At 37.2% G+C, this 20,332-nt stretch overlaps 1 protein-coding gene across 2 annotated transcripts in view; it reads left to right on the top strand.

Moving 5' to 3' along the window:
* bmp6 (bone morphogenetic protein 6) overlaps nucleotides 1-18,277 on the top strand; it is a 32,244-nt gene extending 13,967 nt beyond the window's left edge. The window contains exons 2-7 of one of the 2 annotated variants that reach the window (XM_058375924.1): nucleotides 3,053-3,248; nucleotides 10,237-10,385; nucleotides 14,340-14,534; nucleotides 14,867-14,943; nucleotides 17,358-17,468; nucleotides 17,600-18,277. In XM_058375924.1, coding sequence (XP_058231907.1) covers nucleotides 3,053-3,248; nucleotides 10,237-10,385; nucleotides 14,340-14,534; nucleotides 14,867-14,943; nucleotides 17,358-17,468; nucleotides 17,600-17,749 — 878 coding nt within the window. In that variant the 3' untranslated portion in view covers nucleotides 17,750-18,277. Of the gene's footprint in view, nucleotides 1-3,052; nucleotides 3,249-10,236; nucleotides 10,386-14,339; nucleotides 14,535-14,863; nucleotides 14,944-17,357; nucleotides 17,469-17,599 lie in introns of both variants that reach the window. The other variant, XM_058375923.1, reaches the window with a different exon arrangement.
* The last annotated feature ends 2,055 nt before the right edge of the window (nucleotides 18,278-20,332 follow it).

Raw genomic sequence — 20,332 nt, 5'->3', positions numbered from 1 at the left:
AAATGGCTCTCCCCATTACATATTTTGAGGATTTCCTTTAACCAGTGATCCACCACTACCACTTGAGAACCAATCACTCAGGATCCATTCAAGCCTACTTTACTTTATTGTCATTGTGTATCCTCATCCCCCTATATCAGTTATGAATCTCTTGTACAATATCTATTACATGATGTTGGACCAGAAGAGACAAAGTATTTAGACAAACAAAAAAGACCTTTGTAAAGCCACCTCCATCTCCACATCCACCCCTAACATACACCATGTTTCAGTTCCCCTATCCCTGGGTTATAGTATGCTAATCTGGACACAAATGTCTAGTTACACTATAGAATGCTATAAGTAAGTCTATTTATATAAGAATTAGTCTTATAAAATATCCCATTTTTAGTTTTAAATTTAGAAATGAACATTGAAAACTTTCAAATAAGTCATAATCATGCACCATCAAACACACACTATCAAACCAAAGCTCTGTCATACATAATCAAACTCACACAAACAGGAGACAGGAGAGTCATACTCTCTCTCACACACCATCAAACCTCTAACCTTCGATAGTGTGAGAGAGAGTGTGTGCGAGACATATTTTGTGTGTTCATTGGACAGATTTGAATGTGTGTGAAAGGCTTTAAAAGTGCTTGGGGCCTTTTTTTGTGTGTGAGACTGATTTTGAGTGTATGAAAGAGTGTTTGGGTGTGTACATGAGAGAGAGAGAGAGAGAGAGAGAGAGAGAGAGAGAGAGAGAGAGTGAGTTTAAAATTCAGTTTCTGATTGGTTTAATGTTACAGATGCAATTTTCCCTTCTTCACTGGACCACTTCCCCAATTTACACAGTTATCTGCATTTGTGTTACCAAATATCAATACATTATTTGGATAAAGCAACAAAGGCCTATCTGAACTGTACATGGATTATTTGGGGGGTTTGTAGAATACTTGCTAGCTTCATGTACATCTGAATCCTGCAGGATGAAATGAATAGTCCCACAAGCACAAGGCTTTTACTTTTAAGGTGCAGCTTTAAAAGTACAACTTATGGAAACTTGTGGGGAGGGTTGCCGGTTTTCAACATTATTCAGCCCTCACTACAATCCAGCTCATGGAACAAAGATCAAGTTTATTCAAATAAGCCTATATGAACCAGAGCTGCTCTGTATGTTTTTTCCATCAGTGGTTTTCTCCAGTAGTCCAGCCTAAACACTGCTGAGGTCCAAAATAAAAACATATTTCTGTACAAACTGTAGAAATGTATTTAGATCAGTTGCTCCATATCACCCATGAAGCTTCATATCTCAGCTTTATAGCTCTACTGGCTCTCCCCAAATAATCATTTAATAAAGGGAATTTAAAATGTATTAACTTGTGTGTTTATTGCACACATTGTCCCTTGTTCTATACTAAAAAGTCTTTTGTATCAAAAAGAAGTTAACTGTTTACTGATAGAAACTTGAGTGTAAACTGTTTTTAGCAATCATAGTCTTTAGGCTCTTCAAGGAAGAACATCCTAAGGTATCTTTTGGGTGTCTGTGGAGTACTAGCCACAGTAATCTCATGGTGATCTGTAGGTTATCTATGTAGGTCATCCTCAGTAGCAGTGAGAAATAGGGAAACTGAAATAGGACATCAGGAAAGAGTCAAAGAGTCAGGATGGCATTTCACTGTTACACTGATACACTAGTACAGTTTCACTGGTATTTCAGGAGTAGCTTATGTAGTTTGACATAGAGAGAAAGATAGAGAGAAGGTGTGCACTTGTTCTGTAATGGTGAGAAAAAAGTTCATTACCAAAAGGCTTGACTAAACAGATATGTTTTCAGCATAGACTGTGGTTTAATTGAAGTGTGATGGATAGTAAAAGACCAGAAGGTTTCTCACGTACCATTCAGTTCTATATATGTAAATAGTAGTATTTTACAATTAACACAGATTTGGAGCCAGTCCAATGTGGATAAGTAGTAATGTCGTCATATTTTATAGTTCTAAAGACTCTGCTACAGTCTGGAATAAATTGAGCTTGTTTGTGCACCTACTGGAAAATCCAGACAGCAAGGCATTACAGTAATCCAACCTAGAGGTAACAATATTTTGTAGTGACATTACTTTTCCTCACTATACTTTGGAGATGAAAGAGGACTATCCTAGTAATATTATAAACATGTGCTTTATGTGAGACTGGAGTCAATAATCACATCAAGGTTTTTTACTGTTGCACATGATGTAACTGAAGTGCCATGCAGAGTTATTAGGTAATCAGAAAGATTGCATTTTATTCACAAAACTCTAATTTTCTTCAGAAATATGCTTATTGTGAATATGTGCAAGGGATGAGGGAAAAGGCTTTGTTTCAATGCTGGAGATTAGTTATGGAACTCTGACCTCCTTTTGCTATTTCTGCAAACCAGAATGGAACATCTGAGGAGTGAACAGAGGTGGTAAATAGTTTTTCTCCTAACTGAATATCTATTCACTAGTTTAATTTAATCTTCAGGCATTTCCGCCTCTACTTGTCTCTTTTCTCAACCCTTCTCTGTGTAAAAAATGGGTTTGGAGTGTGGGATGGGACATGGAAATCCAATCAGCACAAAACACTTCATCCTGGAACAGGGGTATCCGGTCTGACATATACTTATGTGGCAAGAATGATAGAGGAAGTCTGGGAAGCAAAGCACGAGTTTTTGGAGTGTGTGTGTCTGTGTGTGTGTTTGGGGTGTCATTATGCCTTTTAGTTTTAGTTTTTTTTTTTTTAATGACAAATTTGGTATTTGGTTAAAGGCACAAAAAGACATCCATCCCCCTTTCCTGTTGCTGTTTTACTATATTTATGCACATATGCAAATTTCCCTTTGGGGATCTGTCTGTCTGCCTGTCTGAGTAATATGATGTTCTTTACTGTAAGATCTATCTTGACCAAATGGTTAATTAAACTCACCAGAAATAAATAATTCTTTATGTCAGAATTTCATACCGTATGTGCAAATGTTGTATACTATGTTTTTCTGCCTGAAAGTTTGAGTTCCTAAGATACTGTGTTCCCATGTCTCTTTGGGCAGTGGAGTATGACCGGGAGTTGTCTCCAGAAGACAGAAGACACCATAAGGTGTTCAAGTTCAATCTGTCTCAGATCCCAGAGGGAGAGACAGTTGCAGCTGCAGAGTTCAAGATCTACAAGGAATGTGTGGGCACTGCTTTTCACAATGAAACCATCCAGCTGAGTGTTTTTGAGGTGGTGGGGAAACATCTAGACAGGTGAGGATAGCTGGATAATTGATTACAAATTTTAAAATCCCACTTTGTGCAAATTTCAAAGTGTGTGAATTAACGCATTAATAGTGACTACATGCTAATAATTTCTGTATGTTTTCGCTTGTGCAAAAATCTGTATACATTATCTTTATTATAAGAGCCAAATGCAATTATAAATGTGTCTTATGGACAAAGTGTGTGCTTGCAAATGACTTAATAAGAAGATAATCAGGTTTTGTACATGAATAAGTATTCATAAATAAGATTGTTGATGCATTTTGCTACGATGTGTTCATAGGCCCGTCCTCAATCTGCACTACGATGCACTGTGCATTTGGAGTCAGGATTTTTTTTCTATTTTTATACCTGCATGTTTTGTTATTCAAAATGATATTAAAATTACTACCTTTACTTCTAACATAATAATTTACTTAAGTATTGCCTAAAAAGCATGTTTAATTATAATTCGTGTCACGAGGAGGTTGAAACTTTTATAAACACTGTGGCAAACAGTATACAAACATAAACAAGTTGAAACCAGAAAACAGGCAAAGGTTGGGCGATCCGCAAACAGATTTTAATAGTTTAGGACAAAAACACAGAAAACAAAATGTCAAAAACATGTGAGCTAAATGTGAAACAATATATGGCTCTGGCTTATCGAAAAATATTAAACAGGAACCAAATCTTCGTACAGCAATCACAAAGATACAACATAAATAATTTGCATCACAAGGACATAACAGACAAGGGTTTAAATAATAACATAAATCAGGCATGAAGCTGAAAAGAAGTGAAAACAATCAGGACACATGCAGGAAACAGAAAATTACAGGAACCAAGATGGACAGGAATCAAAACAAAGACATTTGGCAAAGTAAATAAACAAAGAACAAGTAGAACATAAACGGAATACATGCAGAAATGCAGGGCAGAGATTTATGACAACTGGCATAATTGATAGAGACTGGCATAAACCTAAGGGTAGATACTGTATACCCTTCAGGTCTATGTAGGTCAGTGGATGCTGTTTATGGAATATTTTGGAATAAACATTTGCTACTACGACAGTATCTCAAATTCCTTACAAATTTAGAGGCGGTCATTCAGTTAAAAAGGAATGATTCCTCTTCACTGGAGAGGCCATGATTTAGTGGTATGCATACAAGAAAATATCCTAACAAGCAATTAACAAATTCTATTAAAATACAGTAGTATAAACATTTTACAGCCTTACATTTTAAGGCTGCTGGTCATTTCACAAGCTCTCAGACTTTGTTTGCATTTGTGACCGAATGCAATTATTCAGAATTTTGAATAGAATAAAACAGACACATTCAAGTTTTCTACCATGTAGTTTGTTTAGTCTAAACCATGACCACAGTGCCTGACTGAAAATAGGTTGATGCCTAAAAAAGAACCAAGCTAAACATGCCAGACTCTGACACTGTGGAAGAGAGGAGGCAGAATTTTCATGAATCAAGCAACATGATTGGATGTTGTGTCCACTGTCAAAAAGCAACCCTTTAAGTGACGATATTTTACCAAAAAAAAAAAGTAGCAAAAAGATGTGTGGTAGACACTGGCTCTACACATAGCTAAACACATAAGCTCTCTGTTCCTTGTCTCCATGTTTTCATGGGGATGTTGGTCAAGTTTTTAGTATTTTATGTTTGCTAGTTTTGGCATCAGAATAAAACCCTGTCCCTTAATCGTTTACACAATACAGGTGGTTAACAATGAAAAAAACAACATAAAGTTCTTTAGTAATGAACATCTTTATTGTACCATGCCACAGATTAGAGAAATCCTTGAAACTTTACAGGTGGTATCAGCATTCTTTCAGGAAGATATTCCCTTAATTGGTCCTTTGATAGTGGTAAAGATCACTCTCTCACACAGTTCATTCCAAAGTGTCCCAGTTGCACTGAGATCTGGAGACTAGAAAGGGCATGTCCCCACTGCAAAATTCTTGCCCTGATTTCCCAATCATCAGCTAATTTGGGCACTTTGCATCGACAGAAGACGATGCCTTCTTGGGACAGAAGACCCCCAGCATGGCAACTACTTGCTGTATGTTCCTATAGTGACTGCTCATGTAGTATGAGCAATTCAGTAACATCATTTTGTCTGCCTACGTTAATATTTTCAATCACAAGGTTATTGCTAGCAGTGCACATTATAAAAATGACTACTTTTATACATTGTACATCTGGTTTGCTCCTTGATGTTGTGCTGGAGAAGCAGGATGGTGTCATAGAAAGTTACATTTATTGGTCACTTAGTGTTGGCTCCACTAAAGCATTGCACTGCATTTAGAAAATGCTGAGGCAAAAATATTTCTGTTGTGTGACATTCTCACACATAACAAAGTCATCTAGATAGTTTGCATGTCACCCTCCAATGATGGTTTTTATAACATCATCAGTTAAGTGTGTCTTTTGTTTATCGATTAAATCAGACCCCTTGGGGGATTCGGTCATCTCATCCTGTTATAAAATGTAAATAGATGTGTCACATCTTATGAACTAGTCACTAAATGTAAATATTAACTCATAATAAGAAGTATACGAAGGAGGTTAGGAGAGTGTTGGAAGAGAATAGCTTTTCCATCAAGTCTCAAGGAAAATCTTAGATCTGATCTGTAAAAATCTTAGATCTAATCTGATCTGCAATTCCATCTACATCTAATGCTAACAACATCGGTCCGTTCACATTTTTTGCGTATACATATTTTGAAGTCTTTAAAGGGTTTTCAATTTAAGCCCAAACTGCCCACATTCTCCACCAAAAATATGTAGGAAAAACTAGGAGATTAGCTCAGAAGGTGAAATTTTGCAAACTTTAATTTTTAAAAGTTGATCAACTCTATTCAGTGATAATTTGAACTTAATGTACCTTATTAAGTCTGAGAGGGATATTACCTTTGTGGCCACTGGCAATAATATCCTGATGTCATGAGATGCAGATTATGAGCTTAAGAACAAGATCAAACACTATTTTCAATATCATTTCATTCTAACACAAATCTAACATGTAGAAACACACACACACACATTATTGAGAATGGTTTTGACAGAGAATGAATGAAAAAGTTTCTTGCAATGTATGCTGTTTCTCAGACTATGTCTTGAACGAACCATCAGCTTATCAAGTTAAACTTCTTATTGTTTTTTAACTTTGTTTCAAATGCACCAGTACAGAGAGAATCTGGGAGCAAGCATGATCTCCTCATGATAGGAACCACCTCTCCAGGTTTTCCTCCACCTGATCCCTTTCTCCACTACAGATCACAATGTCATCTGCAAACATCATTGTCCAAGGAGACTCCTGTCTGACCTCCTCTGATAACTGGTCCATCACCATAGCAAACAGGAAGGGGCTCAGAGCCGATCCCTGATGCAGTCCTACCTCCACTTTGAACTCCTCTGTCTGACCTACAGCACACCTCACCACTGTCCTGCTCCTCTCATACATGTCCTGCACCACTCTGACATACTTCTCTGCTACTCCTGACTTCCTCATACAGTACCACAGCTCTTCTCTTGGCACCCTGTCATACGCTTTCTCCAAGTCTACAAACACACAGTGCAACTCTCTCTGACCATCCGTATACTTCTCCATCAACATTCTCAGAGCAAAAATTGCATCGGTTGTGCTCTTTCTGGGCATGAAGCCATACTGCTGCTCACAAATTTCCAATACCTTCCTTAACCTAGCTTCCACTACTCTTTCCCATAGCTTCATTGTATTGTATTGGCTCATCAGCTTTATCCCCTTATAGTTGCTGCAACTCTGCATGTCACCCTTATTCTTAAAGATCGGCACTAATACACTTCTTCTCCATTCTTCAGGCATCTTCTCACTCTCTAAAACCCTGTTAAACAAACTAGTTAAAAACTCCACTGCTGCCTCTTCTAGACACTTCCAGACCTCCACCGGGATGTCGTCAGGACCAACTGCCTTTCCACTTTTCATCCTCTTCAAAGCATTCCTGACTTCATCCTTTCTAGTCTTATCTAGTTTCTGTTCCACAGAGTTCACTCCTTCTACTCTTTCTTCCCCCTCATTTTTCTCATTCATCAGCTCTTCAAAGTACTCCTTCCATCTCCTCTGTACATTCTTCTTACTTGTGAGCACCTTTCCATCTCCATCCTTAATAACTCTAACTTGCTGCACACCCTTCCCATCTCAATCCTTCTGCCTAGCTAACCTGTCCAAGTCCTTCTCTCCATCTCTAGTGTCTAACCTAGTGTACAACTTGTCATATGCCTTCTGCTTGGCCTTAGACACCTCCCTCTTCACTCTGCGCTGTAACTCCTTGTATTCCTGTCTATTCTCTTCAGTCCTGTCCATGTCCCACTTCTTCTTGGCTAACCTCTTCCTCTGAATACTATCCTGTACTTCTTCATTCCACCACCAATCTTCTTTCCTCCTTCTTTCCAGATGACACACCCAGCACCTTTCTTCCTGTCTCCCTGATCACTTCTGCTGTAGTTTTCCAGTCATCTGGCAGCACTACCTGACCACCCAGAGCCTGCCTCAACTTCTGTCTAAATTCCTTACAACATTTCTCCATTTTCAGCTTCCACCACTTAGTTTTCTTCTCCATCTCTATCTTTGACCTCTTCTTCTTACAGACCATCAGAGTCGTCCACCACACCACCATCCTATGCTGTCTGGCTACACTCTCTCCCATTACCACTTTACAGTCACTAATCTCTTTCAGATTGCCTCTTCTACATAGCATGTAGTCTACCTGTGTGCTCCTACCTCCACTCTTGTAAGTCACTCTATGCTCCATTCTCTTCTGAAAATAAGTGTTAACACAGCCATGCCCATCCTCTTAGCAAAGTCCACTACCATCTGTCCTTCAGGGTTCCTTTCCTTAACTCCAAACTTGCCCATCACCTCCTCATCACCTGTGTTCCCCTCACCAACATGTCCATTAAAATCTGCTCCTATCACCACTCTCTCACCCGTGGGAATAGTCTCTATCACCTCATCTAATTCACTCTAGAATCTCTCTTTCTCCTCTAACTCACAACCTGTCTGTGGGGCATAACCACTAACAACATTCAGCATCACCCCTTCAATCTCTAACCTCAGACTCATCACCCTGTCTGACACTCTCTTCACCTCCAGAACATTCCTCACAAACTCCTCCTTCATAACCACACCTACCTCATTTCTCTTACTATCCACACCATAATAAAACAGCTTGAAGCCTGCTCCTATACTACGAGCCTTACTACCCTTCCTCTACACACAGTATATCCACCTTCCTTCTCTCCATCATATCAGCCAGCTCTCTACCTTTCCCTGTCATAGTACCAACATTCAGGGTTCCTATTCTTAATCCTACACTTTAAACTTTCCTCTTCTCCCTCTGTCTACACACTCTCCTCCCTCCTATACTTCTTCAACCAACAGCAGACAAATTTCCGTCAGCGCCCTGTAGGTCAGCAGTGCTGATGGCAGTCATTGTTAACCTGGGCCTTGACCGATCCAGTATGAAATTCAGAGAACTGATGATTTTCATTTTTAAATTTGGCAGTGTTTTAAGCTGGATGCCCTTCCTGATGCAGCCCTCTCTATTTATCCTGGCTTGGGACCAGAAAAGAAGTCACTGGACTGTGACTCCCATGCCACAGTCAGGAGCAAAAGTTGGATGTGCATGTTTTACTAAAATTATGAGATATTCAGAAATACCAATCCTTGTGTTAATGTGTAAAAAGAAGTATGAATAAATCCATTCATATTCAACTTGATAAATGAGACCTAATATCAAAGTCAAATGACAGCTCTCACATTTACTTTTATTTATTTTTATGAATATTTTTATGAGCACTTTGGTGTAGATTTCTGTTGGTGAAAGATAGTATAGTGTGTGAGCCTTGTTTGTAAGCAAACACCAAACAAATGATCAGAAGTGTTTAAAGTTGTGTTTTTTCAAGCAGTTTTTTTCTTCAGCAATATTTTTTGATTCTGATTATTTGCACATTTTTCACAGTGGGTGGGTCTTAAAATAAGGTGTTCACTTCTTCACTTTAAATCTAAAAATTTTGGAATAGGAGGTGCTCTCAATGTTAACAATGCAATTAATAGCTGAGCTGCCTCTGACTTGGTGGAATGAATTAAGGGGAGGTATCCAGCAGAAGCGAAACACTGTTGTAGCATTAAAACACTGACAAAAATATTACAAGCAGCTACTGATCTATAGATGTATTCATACATATTTCTTTATCATACAAGTGATAAGGAAATTCTTTACTAGATTTTCCATACAGATCTTACAATCCTGTACCTGTAGATGGTGCAGACTCAAATCACAATTACATTTTCATACACTATTTTCACCAAATGGCGAGGCCCAGATAGCTGTAACACAGATCTCCTTGAGAATGACTCTCATTAGTGCACATTCATGATGAAATGATGAAACACTCCTTGTGGAATGGTACATCATGATAGTGGCTGACCCCAAAGCCTGTTCATTAGCTGTGATGATGACCTGTGTAATACAATGATCTGTTTTTACAGTGGAGACCCTCATGCACTGTAATGAATAAATAACTAGTTCCATCATAACAGCCATATGGTTTTGTACTATAAGGCACACACTGGGCATAGGGATGTTATTATTACACATAGGCATATTATTAATGCAATATGGATAGGTCTCTAATTTTCTAATTATGTAAACGTATACACGAAAAATAAACCTCTAATATAATGGCCAATCAGTTAAATGCTGTCATGCTTTTGTGTTTCATTAATCACATGGATCCCTCAAATATGTTATTATATATGGAGCGCAAGTAGAACTGAAACAAATGACATTGAAATTGTGCAGATATATCTGGCCAAGGTCCCAAAATTTGTTTAACAAACAAACAAACAATTAAATTAATCATTGCTTTGTTGATTTAGTCACTCTCACTTGCAGTTCAGTTGACAGATTGTACATGTAAATGTGTTTTCTACGTAGAGATGCAGACCTTTTTCTGTTGGAGACCCGCCAGCTGTGGGCAGTGGAAGAAGGCTGGCTGGGGTTTGACATCACAGCCACTAGTAACCTCTGGGTAATGAATCCACATCATAATCTGGGTCTGCAGATAAGTGTGGAAACTAACAATGGTAAGAGATTATATTTCTATAAAGTCTAAATTGTAAAAACAATATTTTACTAAGAAACCTCAGCATGCTATAATAGAGGGCTAGAAATAAGAGGTTACCAGACCAGTCACTTCAACATTTTTTTTTTTTTTTTACATTTTTTGGTCCTAAAAGATTTAATCCAAATGATCAAACAATTGTAAAGGCCTTCAAAAGCTGTCCTATTAGGTGTATTAAAAATGTGTATAATAAGTGTTGTATTGTTTAATATTATAGTGTGGTATCCTCTAGACATGAGCAAAATCTGACCCAGCTTCTTCAACGTTTCAATAAAAAATTGAAAAAAAAGATTTGTGTGTAAATTGAATGCCACTGGTATAGGACTGAGTTTTGAGGATCAAATGTAAACTCTCAAATGTAAAACATTGAACTAATGCTTGTTTTCCTCTTATATATTTTTTTTATTTAATGCCATTCTGATAGATTTATGTAGCAATATCAGCAATATTATATCAGACACCAGTGTTAAGTTTCAGTGTAAACAATAAATGTAAATGTAAAATGTTTTGTTCATGTGCTAATTCAGGTTTGCTTACTTGGATTGTGTGTCATGGGAAACAGCACTGCAAGGTTTACACCATATTGTGCTAGTTTTGAAACAAAGTTCTTGTTTTAAAGCAAATAATAAGAATTAAATCAAACAATTCCTACCAACAAACAATTTCTTACCAGCTATGGCAAGATGTAAAATTTAAATGCAGACAGTGTAGGCCTATGTACAATGTACAGAACTATTTCTGTTTTCTGTGGAAGTCCAGAAAGCCCACAAGTTTTTTTTTCTTACACTTATTTTTTTCATGTTGTCAAAATGCATGATTAGGCATGTCAATTTATTTAAATCAGTGAGTGCTGCCAGAGGCAATAGCTGGCACAGTGATAAAGATTTGCTTTTCATTTTTCAACACCAAAGTTTGGGGTTTGATCCTTACACTTGGGGTTAGGGTTGCCAAGTGCATAGGTGATGATGTTATTTGTAAGGCTCAGTATGCTTGCTTTGAATCATGATCTCCTTTGTACAACTGTTAAGCTGACCTCCTGCCAGCTTGTGCTGTGGGTGCTACCTACTTTTTACATAAACTTCTTCTGTAAATTAATATAAGTTTATATAACATGTTTAGTTTCTGATCAAAACATGATTACATTGCTTATGCTAAATGCATAGTTCAGCCATGAAACTCACCTGGGCTTGACCTTATTCCACACTAAAATCTATGAATTGCTTAGAATTTTTTTTCCCTCTGCCACCTAGATCCACCCCAGCTATGGCTAAGCAGAAGCACCTTATGCCAGATAGCATAATAGGCAACAACAGTGCTTCACAGCTCCAGGGTCCATAGTTTGATCCATAGTTCGGGTGAACAAGTTTACAGTATTTTTTTCCCCACAGCTTTGAAAATAAATGATTAAATTAAAAAGAAACTGCAACTTAGTTCAGTCATATTCAGCCAGTGTACAGATTTGAATCAAGTAAACTCAAAGAACATTTTTTCTTAGTGTCATTTCATAGAGAAGAATAATTTCAGGATTTATCAGTTGTAATGATAACATTGTGGTCCCAACATTGTGGTCAATATGTGAATATTTAGGTAATTGAAGTGTAGACATTCAGCTTAAATTCAAGGGTTTTAATGCAAGTTTTACTGCCATTTTGCAGTATTAAACTGTATTGTATTAGACTTGTATACAGCAGTACATTGCATTTTTACAGGGAGATACTGTAATTACTGGTTTTCATACTACACTTATAGATTGAATTACTGGTCATTAAATAATTAAAAATATCTTTATCAACAATAGTGGCAATAGGAAATGGAAAACCACATTTTCTTTTATGAATTTTAAAACATTTTTTAAAGCAAGGAGCAGAAAATTGTCTTTGCACTTACAGGTGAAGTGAATAACACTGATTATCTCCTCATCATGGCACTTGTTAGTGGGTGGGAAATATTAGGCAGCAAGTGAACATTTTGTGCTCAAAGTTGATGTGTTAGACGCAGGAAAAATGGGCAAGCGTAATGATTTGAGTGAGTTTGACAAGGACCAAAATTTTAATAGCTAGACGAGCAAAACTGCAGCTCTTGTGGGGCATTCCCGGTCTCCAGTGGTCAGTATCACAGTGCATCACAGTTTGTTGCGAATGGGGCTGCATAGCCACAGATAAGACAGGGTGCCCATGCTGACCCCTGTGCACCACCGAAAGCGCCAACAATGGGCACGTGAGCATTAGAACTAGAGCAATGGAAGAAGGTGGCCTGGTCTGATGAATCACGTTTTCTTTTACATGACTTGGATGTCCGGGTGCATGTGCGTCACTTACTTGGGGAACACATGGCACCAGAATGCACTATGGGCAAGCCGGCGGAGACACTGTCATGCTTTGGGCAATGTTCTGCTGGGAATCCTTGGGTCCTGCCATCCATGTGGATGTTACTTTGACACATACTACCTTTCTGAGCATTGCTGCAGACCATGTACACCCTTTTATGGAAACGGTGTTCCCTGATGATAATTTGCTGTGCCACAAAGCAAAAATGGTTCAGGAATGGTTTGATGAGCACAACATCAAGTTTGAGGTGTTGACCTGGCCTCCAAATTCCCAGGTCTCAGTCCAATCGAGCATCTATGGGACGTGCTGGACAAACAAGTCCGATCCATGGAGGCCCATCCATCTCGCAACTTACAGGACTCAAAGGATCTGCTCCTAACATCTTGGTGCCAGATACAGCAAACCTTTAGGGATCTAGTGGAGTCCATGCCTTAAGGGGTCAGGGCTGTTTTGGCAGCAAAAGGAGGACCAACACAATATTAGACAGGTGGTCATAATGTTATGCCTGTTCGGTGTTTATACCTTTCCAGAGAATGTTGTATGAAGGATATATGGTTACTTTTACCATATAACATTAAACATCAAAGTATAACTGAGTGAAGAGTTGAAAGCAGAGTGAACTGTTTCACAGGATTAAAGCAAAAGTGCGAAAAGTTTATTGTCATAAGGTCAAACCATTTGTGGAAGCAGAGTAGAAGTGAATATGAAAAGTTCGAGAAAATATTGGGTTACTGTATTAATATTCAGACAAACAATCATTTATGTCTTCTCATGCTCCAAAGTCCATTTATACTCATCACAGACTCTAATGTTAGATTTTAAAGTCCCACTGACAAATCAAGTTTGGCTGCAGTACAGACACAAACGTCTGTTAATCACATTAAACCCTGACACAAAGATAAACTTAATTTGCTAGACCTAGAAACTTCTAGAATTTGAAATGGCCATGAAAAAATCTGTCTCTACAGCATGATTGATGCATTGTGGATGAAGCAGGCTGAGAAAAGAAAATTGTTGTATATTTATAGCCATACTGTAAAAAATACAGCCTGTTAATGTTTATGGAAATACAGTAAAATACTGTTAGAAATTACCTGTACATTTTTATATAGTAAACAGTTACAGTGTACTTTTGGGTCTGTGAAAATGCACACTGCGACTGTGACTATGCACAAAAAATGGCTGTAAATTTTAAGTGGTCAATGCATTGCTTGTTAAACACCTTGCTATTGTTTATATATAAATATATAAATAAAATATAAACATAAATATATATTTAGTATATTTACCATTTACACAAAATTGAAAACTATTATTTGACATGAGTTGCTATATAAATTTATCAGAATGGCCTTAAATATTTAAAAAAGTGAGAGAGTATTCAACTTTTTACATTTGGCACCCTATAACTGAGAACCTCTGATTTAAGAGTCAGTGCTGAGGCTACGTCATGTTGCAGTGTGATCCAAATATTACCTTATTTTTAATAAATAGATGAATATTTAGGCTAGTGTTTAAGTTTTTTAAATACAACTTGTAAATCTTTAAATGTGATGTGCCACATTTATTATGACAGATTATTATTACAGGACAGAGCATTACCCCTAGAGAGGCAGGGCTAGTCGGTCAGGATGGACCTCTGGAGAAACAGCCCTTTATGGTGGCCTTTTTCAAGGTAAAAAAGCTCCACATCCGCACAACCCGCTCTGTAGGAAAATCCAGACAGCAGAGTCACAATCGTTCCAATTATCCACAGGAGGCACAAAAAGGCCCAGGAGACACAGGTTGGTTCCATATTCCACTACTGCTTAGGACTTTTACATTTTGAAACAGCTTTGTGTACTGTTTAATTAATACTCATGATCTTGCACATGAGACTCAATTTCCTGCACATACATTTGGTTTCCATTACACATTATGCGCATTAAACAGATTGGGATTTCAGCATGGAGTGCACAAGCTAGTTTAGATTACATTTTTTTTTACAGACTGTGGTTTTAGTCTGAATTTGCTCTAGAATGTAGAATTTTCTTTTCTTTTTTAACTGATTGAAATGATTTGATTTCATTTTTATGATTTACTGTTTATTATGTTCACACTCTCTTTTCTCTAGCAGATTATAATAGCAGTGATCAGAAGACAGCCTGCAGAAAACATGAACTATATGTTAGCTTCAGAGACCTGGGCTGGCAGGTAAGAGCAGACACAAACATTTAAACATTGTCATGTCCCTTAACCCTTTCCCCCTTTTTTTTCCTTTTCACTAGTTGGCTGTCTAATACAGTGTAAACATACTCTCTCTGACCACTTTATTAAGAATACCTGAAAACCTGCACATTGACCACCACATGCACTTATCCAGTGAGTTTGAGTATTAAAGAAACTACTGACCTAACAAGTCTCGGGTTTACACAGAATGAAAAAAAAAATCATTTTGGCAGTGGAATTTGAGATGAGAGAGGGCAGACAAGAATGGCCAGACTATTTCAAGCTGAAAGGAAGGATCCAGTAATCATTCTTTACAATGCATGTAAACACATCACAGTGAGTTGGATGGGCTAGCAGAAGACAACATCAGGTTCCACTCCTGCCAGCCAAAAAAAGGAATTTGAGGTTACAGCCGGCACAGGTTTAACGAAACTGGAGATTTGAAGATTAGACCAGGAGAGGGAGACATTTTTTTCCAATCTTTAGCTGTCCAGTCCTTGGATATCAGCAGTTTCTGAACTACTCACACCAACCCATCTGGCACCAGCATGCATGTCATATTCAGAGTCACTGTGGTCACATTTCCCAATATTGTTATGTTTGATGTGAACATATTTGCATGTGTATCTGCATATCATGCATTGCACTGCTACCCCATGATTAGCAAATTGGATAATTACATGAATGATGTATAAATATGAAAAAGTGGTTCCTGTAAAATGGTACTATTTTACAATTACACAAACTTGGTTACGTACAAATTTGTGAGTATATCCGTGTTGGATGAGGATGAACACACACAGTGAAAGTGATTCACTGATTGGCAGATGTACCTCAGCATTAGCTAAAAGTGGGTGGGTTCATTTCCAGAAGGCAGCTGATATCACTCTGTCTCTCTGTTTATTATCTTGTACCTGGACTACAGAAAAGCTCAGCTCTTATCATTCACATTGACTTCACCTCTCTGTGGCTTGCTGAGCCTAATTAATAGTTTCATTCATGGTCATGGTCACATGTCCATAATATTATATATATTAATATGGAGACTGTCAGAATATATTTTATTTAATGGCCGTAGAAACCACGGTATACGTATAACCACAATATAAAGCCAAATTTTGGGTAGACCAGTATACATGCTAGGCTATTACAAATTAAACAGAAATTAATAAAAGAAATTGTGAGGAATAGTTTATTGGATGTTATGTATTGTCCCATAAAAATTCATGTTTTTAGAGAAATATCTATCTATCTATCTATCTATCTATCTATCTATCTATCTATCTATCTATCTATCTATCTATCTATCTATCTATCTATCTATCTATCTATCTATCTATCTATCCTTATGTTGTGTAGGTACCTCTAGGCACCAACGTGTTAACATTAGATCTTTTAAGTCCTGTGAGCTACTACATGGGGCTGCCATGGATCGAACTTGCTTGTCCAGCAAATCCCACAAATGCTTGATCAGTTTGAACTCTTTGTCCTGTTCCTTACAACATTCCTAAACAATTTGTGACAGGGCACATTATCCTACTTATAGAGGCCATGGCCAATAGGGAATGCCGTTACCATGAAGGTGTGTACTTGTTGTACAACTTATGTTTAAGTCGGCCATATGTGTCACAGTAATATCCACAAGATAGTCAAACCCAAGATTTCCCAGTAGAAAATTGCCAAGAGCACTCTGTCAGTTTGCCTTTTTCCCCTAGTGCCTCCTGGTGCCATCTCTTTCCCAGCTAATTATGCACACACAAACATGGCCATTTTATATTCAACCATACTATTGTAATTTTTTTATTTTTCCCCCAAACATTTTTTAAATTGTTTTTCACTTAAGTTTTTCTTAATTATTTTACTTAATTTCACATTGAGGGTGAAATAAGTTCTGACATGATTTATCTTGGTTTTCATTTATTTATTTATTTATTTATTTATTTTTACATCACACCGTCTATTTTAACAGGGATATGTAGACTTTTTCTATCTATTGTGCACATATTTCAATTATCCCATTTTGATGAGCCTGTACCCACTACAGCATCAGCCTCATTTGAAAATGAAATATTTACAGTTTCAAGAATTTCTTCTGCTGCTATTCCTCTCCTTCTTGGCCGTTGTTATACATGTCTGCATTAAACAACTCCAGCATGACATCAGATTTCATAAAATATAATTAGAAAGCTTCCACAAATGGTAACATGACATTCTAAGAACTGGACATAACCTGTCATGACAATTTGAAACAGAGTATGATGTCTACTATGTCATTTATATTTTATGTGATCCTAGTAAACAAATACAGGATTTAAGCAAAGCAAATATATTTCAGCCAGATTATGGCAACTGAAACAACCTTATTTTCATTCATTTAATTTGTTTTTGTCTGATGCTAGGATTGGATTATTGCACCTGAAGGCTATGCAGCTAATTATTGTGATGGAGAATGCTCATTCCCATTAAATGCTCACATGAATGCCACGAATCACGCTATTGTACAGACACTGGTGAGGAATAATGTACCACACAGTAATATATGCATGCATGCTCAAATATACCATACTGCACACACCTTCCGCAGTATACATTATTACAGATTTATTTATTTTTTTTGTTATGCTGCTTAACTTCCCTGCAGGTCCACCTGATGAACCCGGAGAATGTCCCAAAGCCATGCTGTGCTCCAACCAAGCTCCATGCCATCTCTGTGCTATATTTTGATGACAACTCCAATGTCATCCTGAAAAAGTACAAAAACATGGTGGTGCGTGCATGTGGCTGTCACTGATATTGAGGAGGGCATGCAAGATTGCCCTTGCCATATAGCTGCAGCTCAGAATGTGGGAGCATGCATGTGTGTAAGAGAAAGATGGATTATTTGGGGGAATATTTTGGATTATTAAGGACTATGTGAGGAATGTGTTATTTTTCTTCTCTTTCCTGTCTGTTTTTATGTACTCCTGCCACCCCTGGAGAGTATGGACACTCAGCATCCTGTCTAACTTTTATATATAATATATTTTATATTTATTCTGTATTTAACTAAAGATTTATTTTACCAACTAATATTGTCATGAACAAATAAATGACAACTAATGTCACATAGATCCATAAAATAGCACAAAAAAAGAGATATTTTACTGTTTTTAGGTCTTAATAAAATAGCACTTTTATTTCTCAAAAGTTGCCCTAAATCTTAGTGGTTTGCCTTAACCAACCAAAGATGACACCTGAGACCTCAACAATGTGTGTGCATGTATATGCGATTATTTTTTTGGCTTCTGTATGATACCTGTACAGGTTAGAATAAAATACATTTTGGTTTTTAAAAACAAGTTTATGGTGACTTTTTGCAGTTTGCAATAGAGATCGGGGTCCTAGAAGCTTCAGCACATATTGCCCCAGTGGCCAATTCTGGCCAAGTTGAATAGAACAATAAAAATTCTATAAATGAACAAAATGTAAAACAAAAGTGTAAAATGTATAAATGATCCCAAAAGCCATTTGGCTGAAGATAGAGTCAAGTTACCCAGTAGAACTGAAAATACAACTTTAAGCAAAATAATTTAATCCATCCATTTTCTGTTTCACTTTCCTAGACAGGGTTTCAGTAAAACAGGGTACAAGGCTGGGGACACCCTGGATGGAATACCAACCCATTACTGGGCTGTTTTATTAAATCAAGCTCTGCCCTACTTGGATTGATTGGCTTTTGGAAGACATGTTATTTGAAAATCTCTGCTTTTAAATGCCTGTGGAAGGATGCCTGGCCGATGTGTTTTAATTAATTATGTTAATATAAAAAAAATTTGGTGACAGGTTAACACATAGTTGCCCCACTCACTTTTGTATCACCATTTCCCAAAATGCAAAGAGTACACTGCCTTGTTAGTACTGTCTAACAAGTGGTGGCCATTTTGTTTACAAATATGAATGTTTGAATGTTTAAAGAATTATTGAGAGAACCCAACGTATCAGTGGAAAAACACACAAAAAGCAAAAAACAACTTCGTTAAGTCCTTACTACACATCACATACTCATTTCAGATTGGACACGGGGTATAGCTATGATTGCGAAAAGGAACTATGCTTTTCCACTATGCTGTTAGGCTGTGAAACTATTCTTCTTGAAACACCTATACAGGACAAGATTCTGAGGTTATGCATGAAGAGTGGAGCTAAGGTCAGATGACTGTTTCTTAAGTTTACTTTAGATGATATTTTGTATGTGGCATCTCTATACTAATCTGCAACTGGATCTTTGATGATAACCCACAATCATGCTTAACTTGATCATTTACATTTTTGCACTTATAAACAATCATTTATTTTGTGTAGTATGAGTAGTGAAGAGTTTAAAAATGTGCCTTTTGAACCATTTAGCTCTGTCCACTCAGATTTTTAACAATTTACTTAATATGTGAAACATGCTTTTAGGAACTTGTTCTAATGAGGTAGAGCCTAATTTTAGTTAGTTATAAGCCAGGGTTATCATTGACATACTGGAACCAGATTTGGTAGTTACCGATAACAACCTAAAGGGGTCACTATAATAAATGAATTTACCTTGTCAATATCTTCCCAACGGCAGGGAACAACCTAAAAATTTTATATCAGCAGAATTCCTGAGTTTTCCTTCTAGCAACAGGTTTAATTATGTTTGATGGCTATACATCCTGCCATCTGTAATGTTCTAAAAATTTATATAAAATTCTTTTTCAAACTAGTTCTAGGCTGTTCATCTGATCAGAATAATATATGAACTCTAACAACTAGAGAAGTTGCTGACACAAACACACTGATAGAGTTTTCATTGGCCAAACCATCTGGCTGCTACAGCCTAATTAAACTTTAGGCAATAGCATGTTTCCACTAAAATAACTGAATTTTTAATTGCAAAGTCAAATCCTTTCCAATAGATAGATAGTAGGACACTCTATGGTCCCCCTTGTATTGCCAAAACAGCTCTCAGCTGTTGAGCCTCATTCAGCAGGATGAAGCATCCTGCCACACTGCAATAATTGCTCAGGAAAGGTTTGAAGAACATGACAAGAATTCACTGTGTTAAATTTACTTAACATATTTGTGCCAGATACCACAGTGAAACTTCAGAAGTCTTATGGAGTCCATGCCTTAATGGGACAGAGCTGTTTTGGCAGTACAAGGCACCTACACAATATTAAGCTTGTGGTGTTTTTTTTTTTTATCTTATGGCTGATCAGTGCACGTGAAACCTTAATCTTCAGCCAAAGCACTTGTTTACAGCACATGGTTATAAAAAGGCTGACTGGTCCTCCATTTATATGCTACTATTTCATTAATCATAGAAAAAATTGTCATGAGTTAAACATTTTGTTCCAAGTACCTTCCA

Source organism: Hemibagrus wyckioides, linkage group LG23 (genome assembly GCF_019097595.1).
Source record: "Hemibagrus wyckioides isolate EC202008001 linkage group LG23, SWU_Hwy_1.0, whole genome shotgun sequence".
Classification (NCBI taxonomy): Eukaryota; Metazoa; Chordata; class Actinopteri; order Siluriformes; family Bagridae; genus Hemibagrus; species Hemibagrus wyckioides.
The sequence above is the reverse complement of the archived record's forward strand: the minus strand, read 5'-3'. Positions and strand labels throughout refer to the sequence as shown.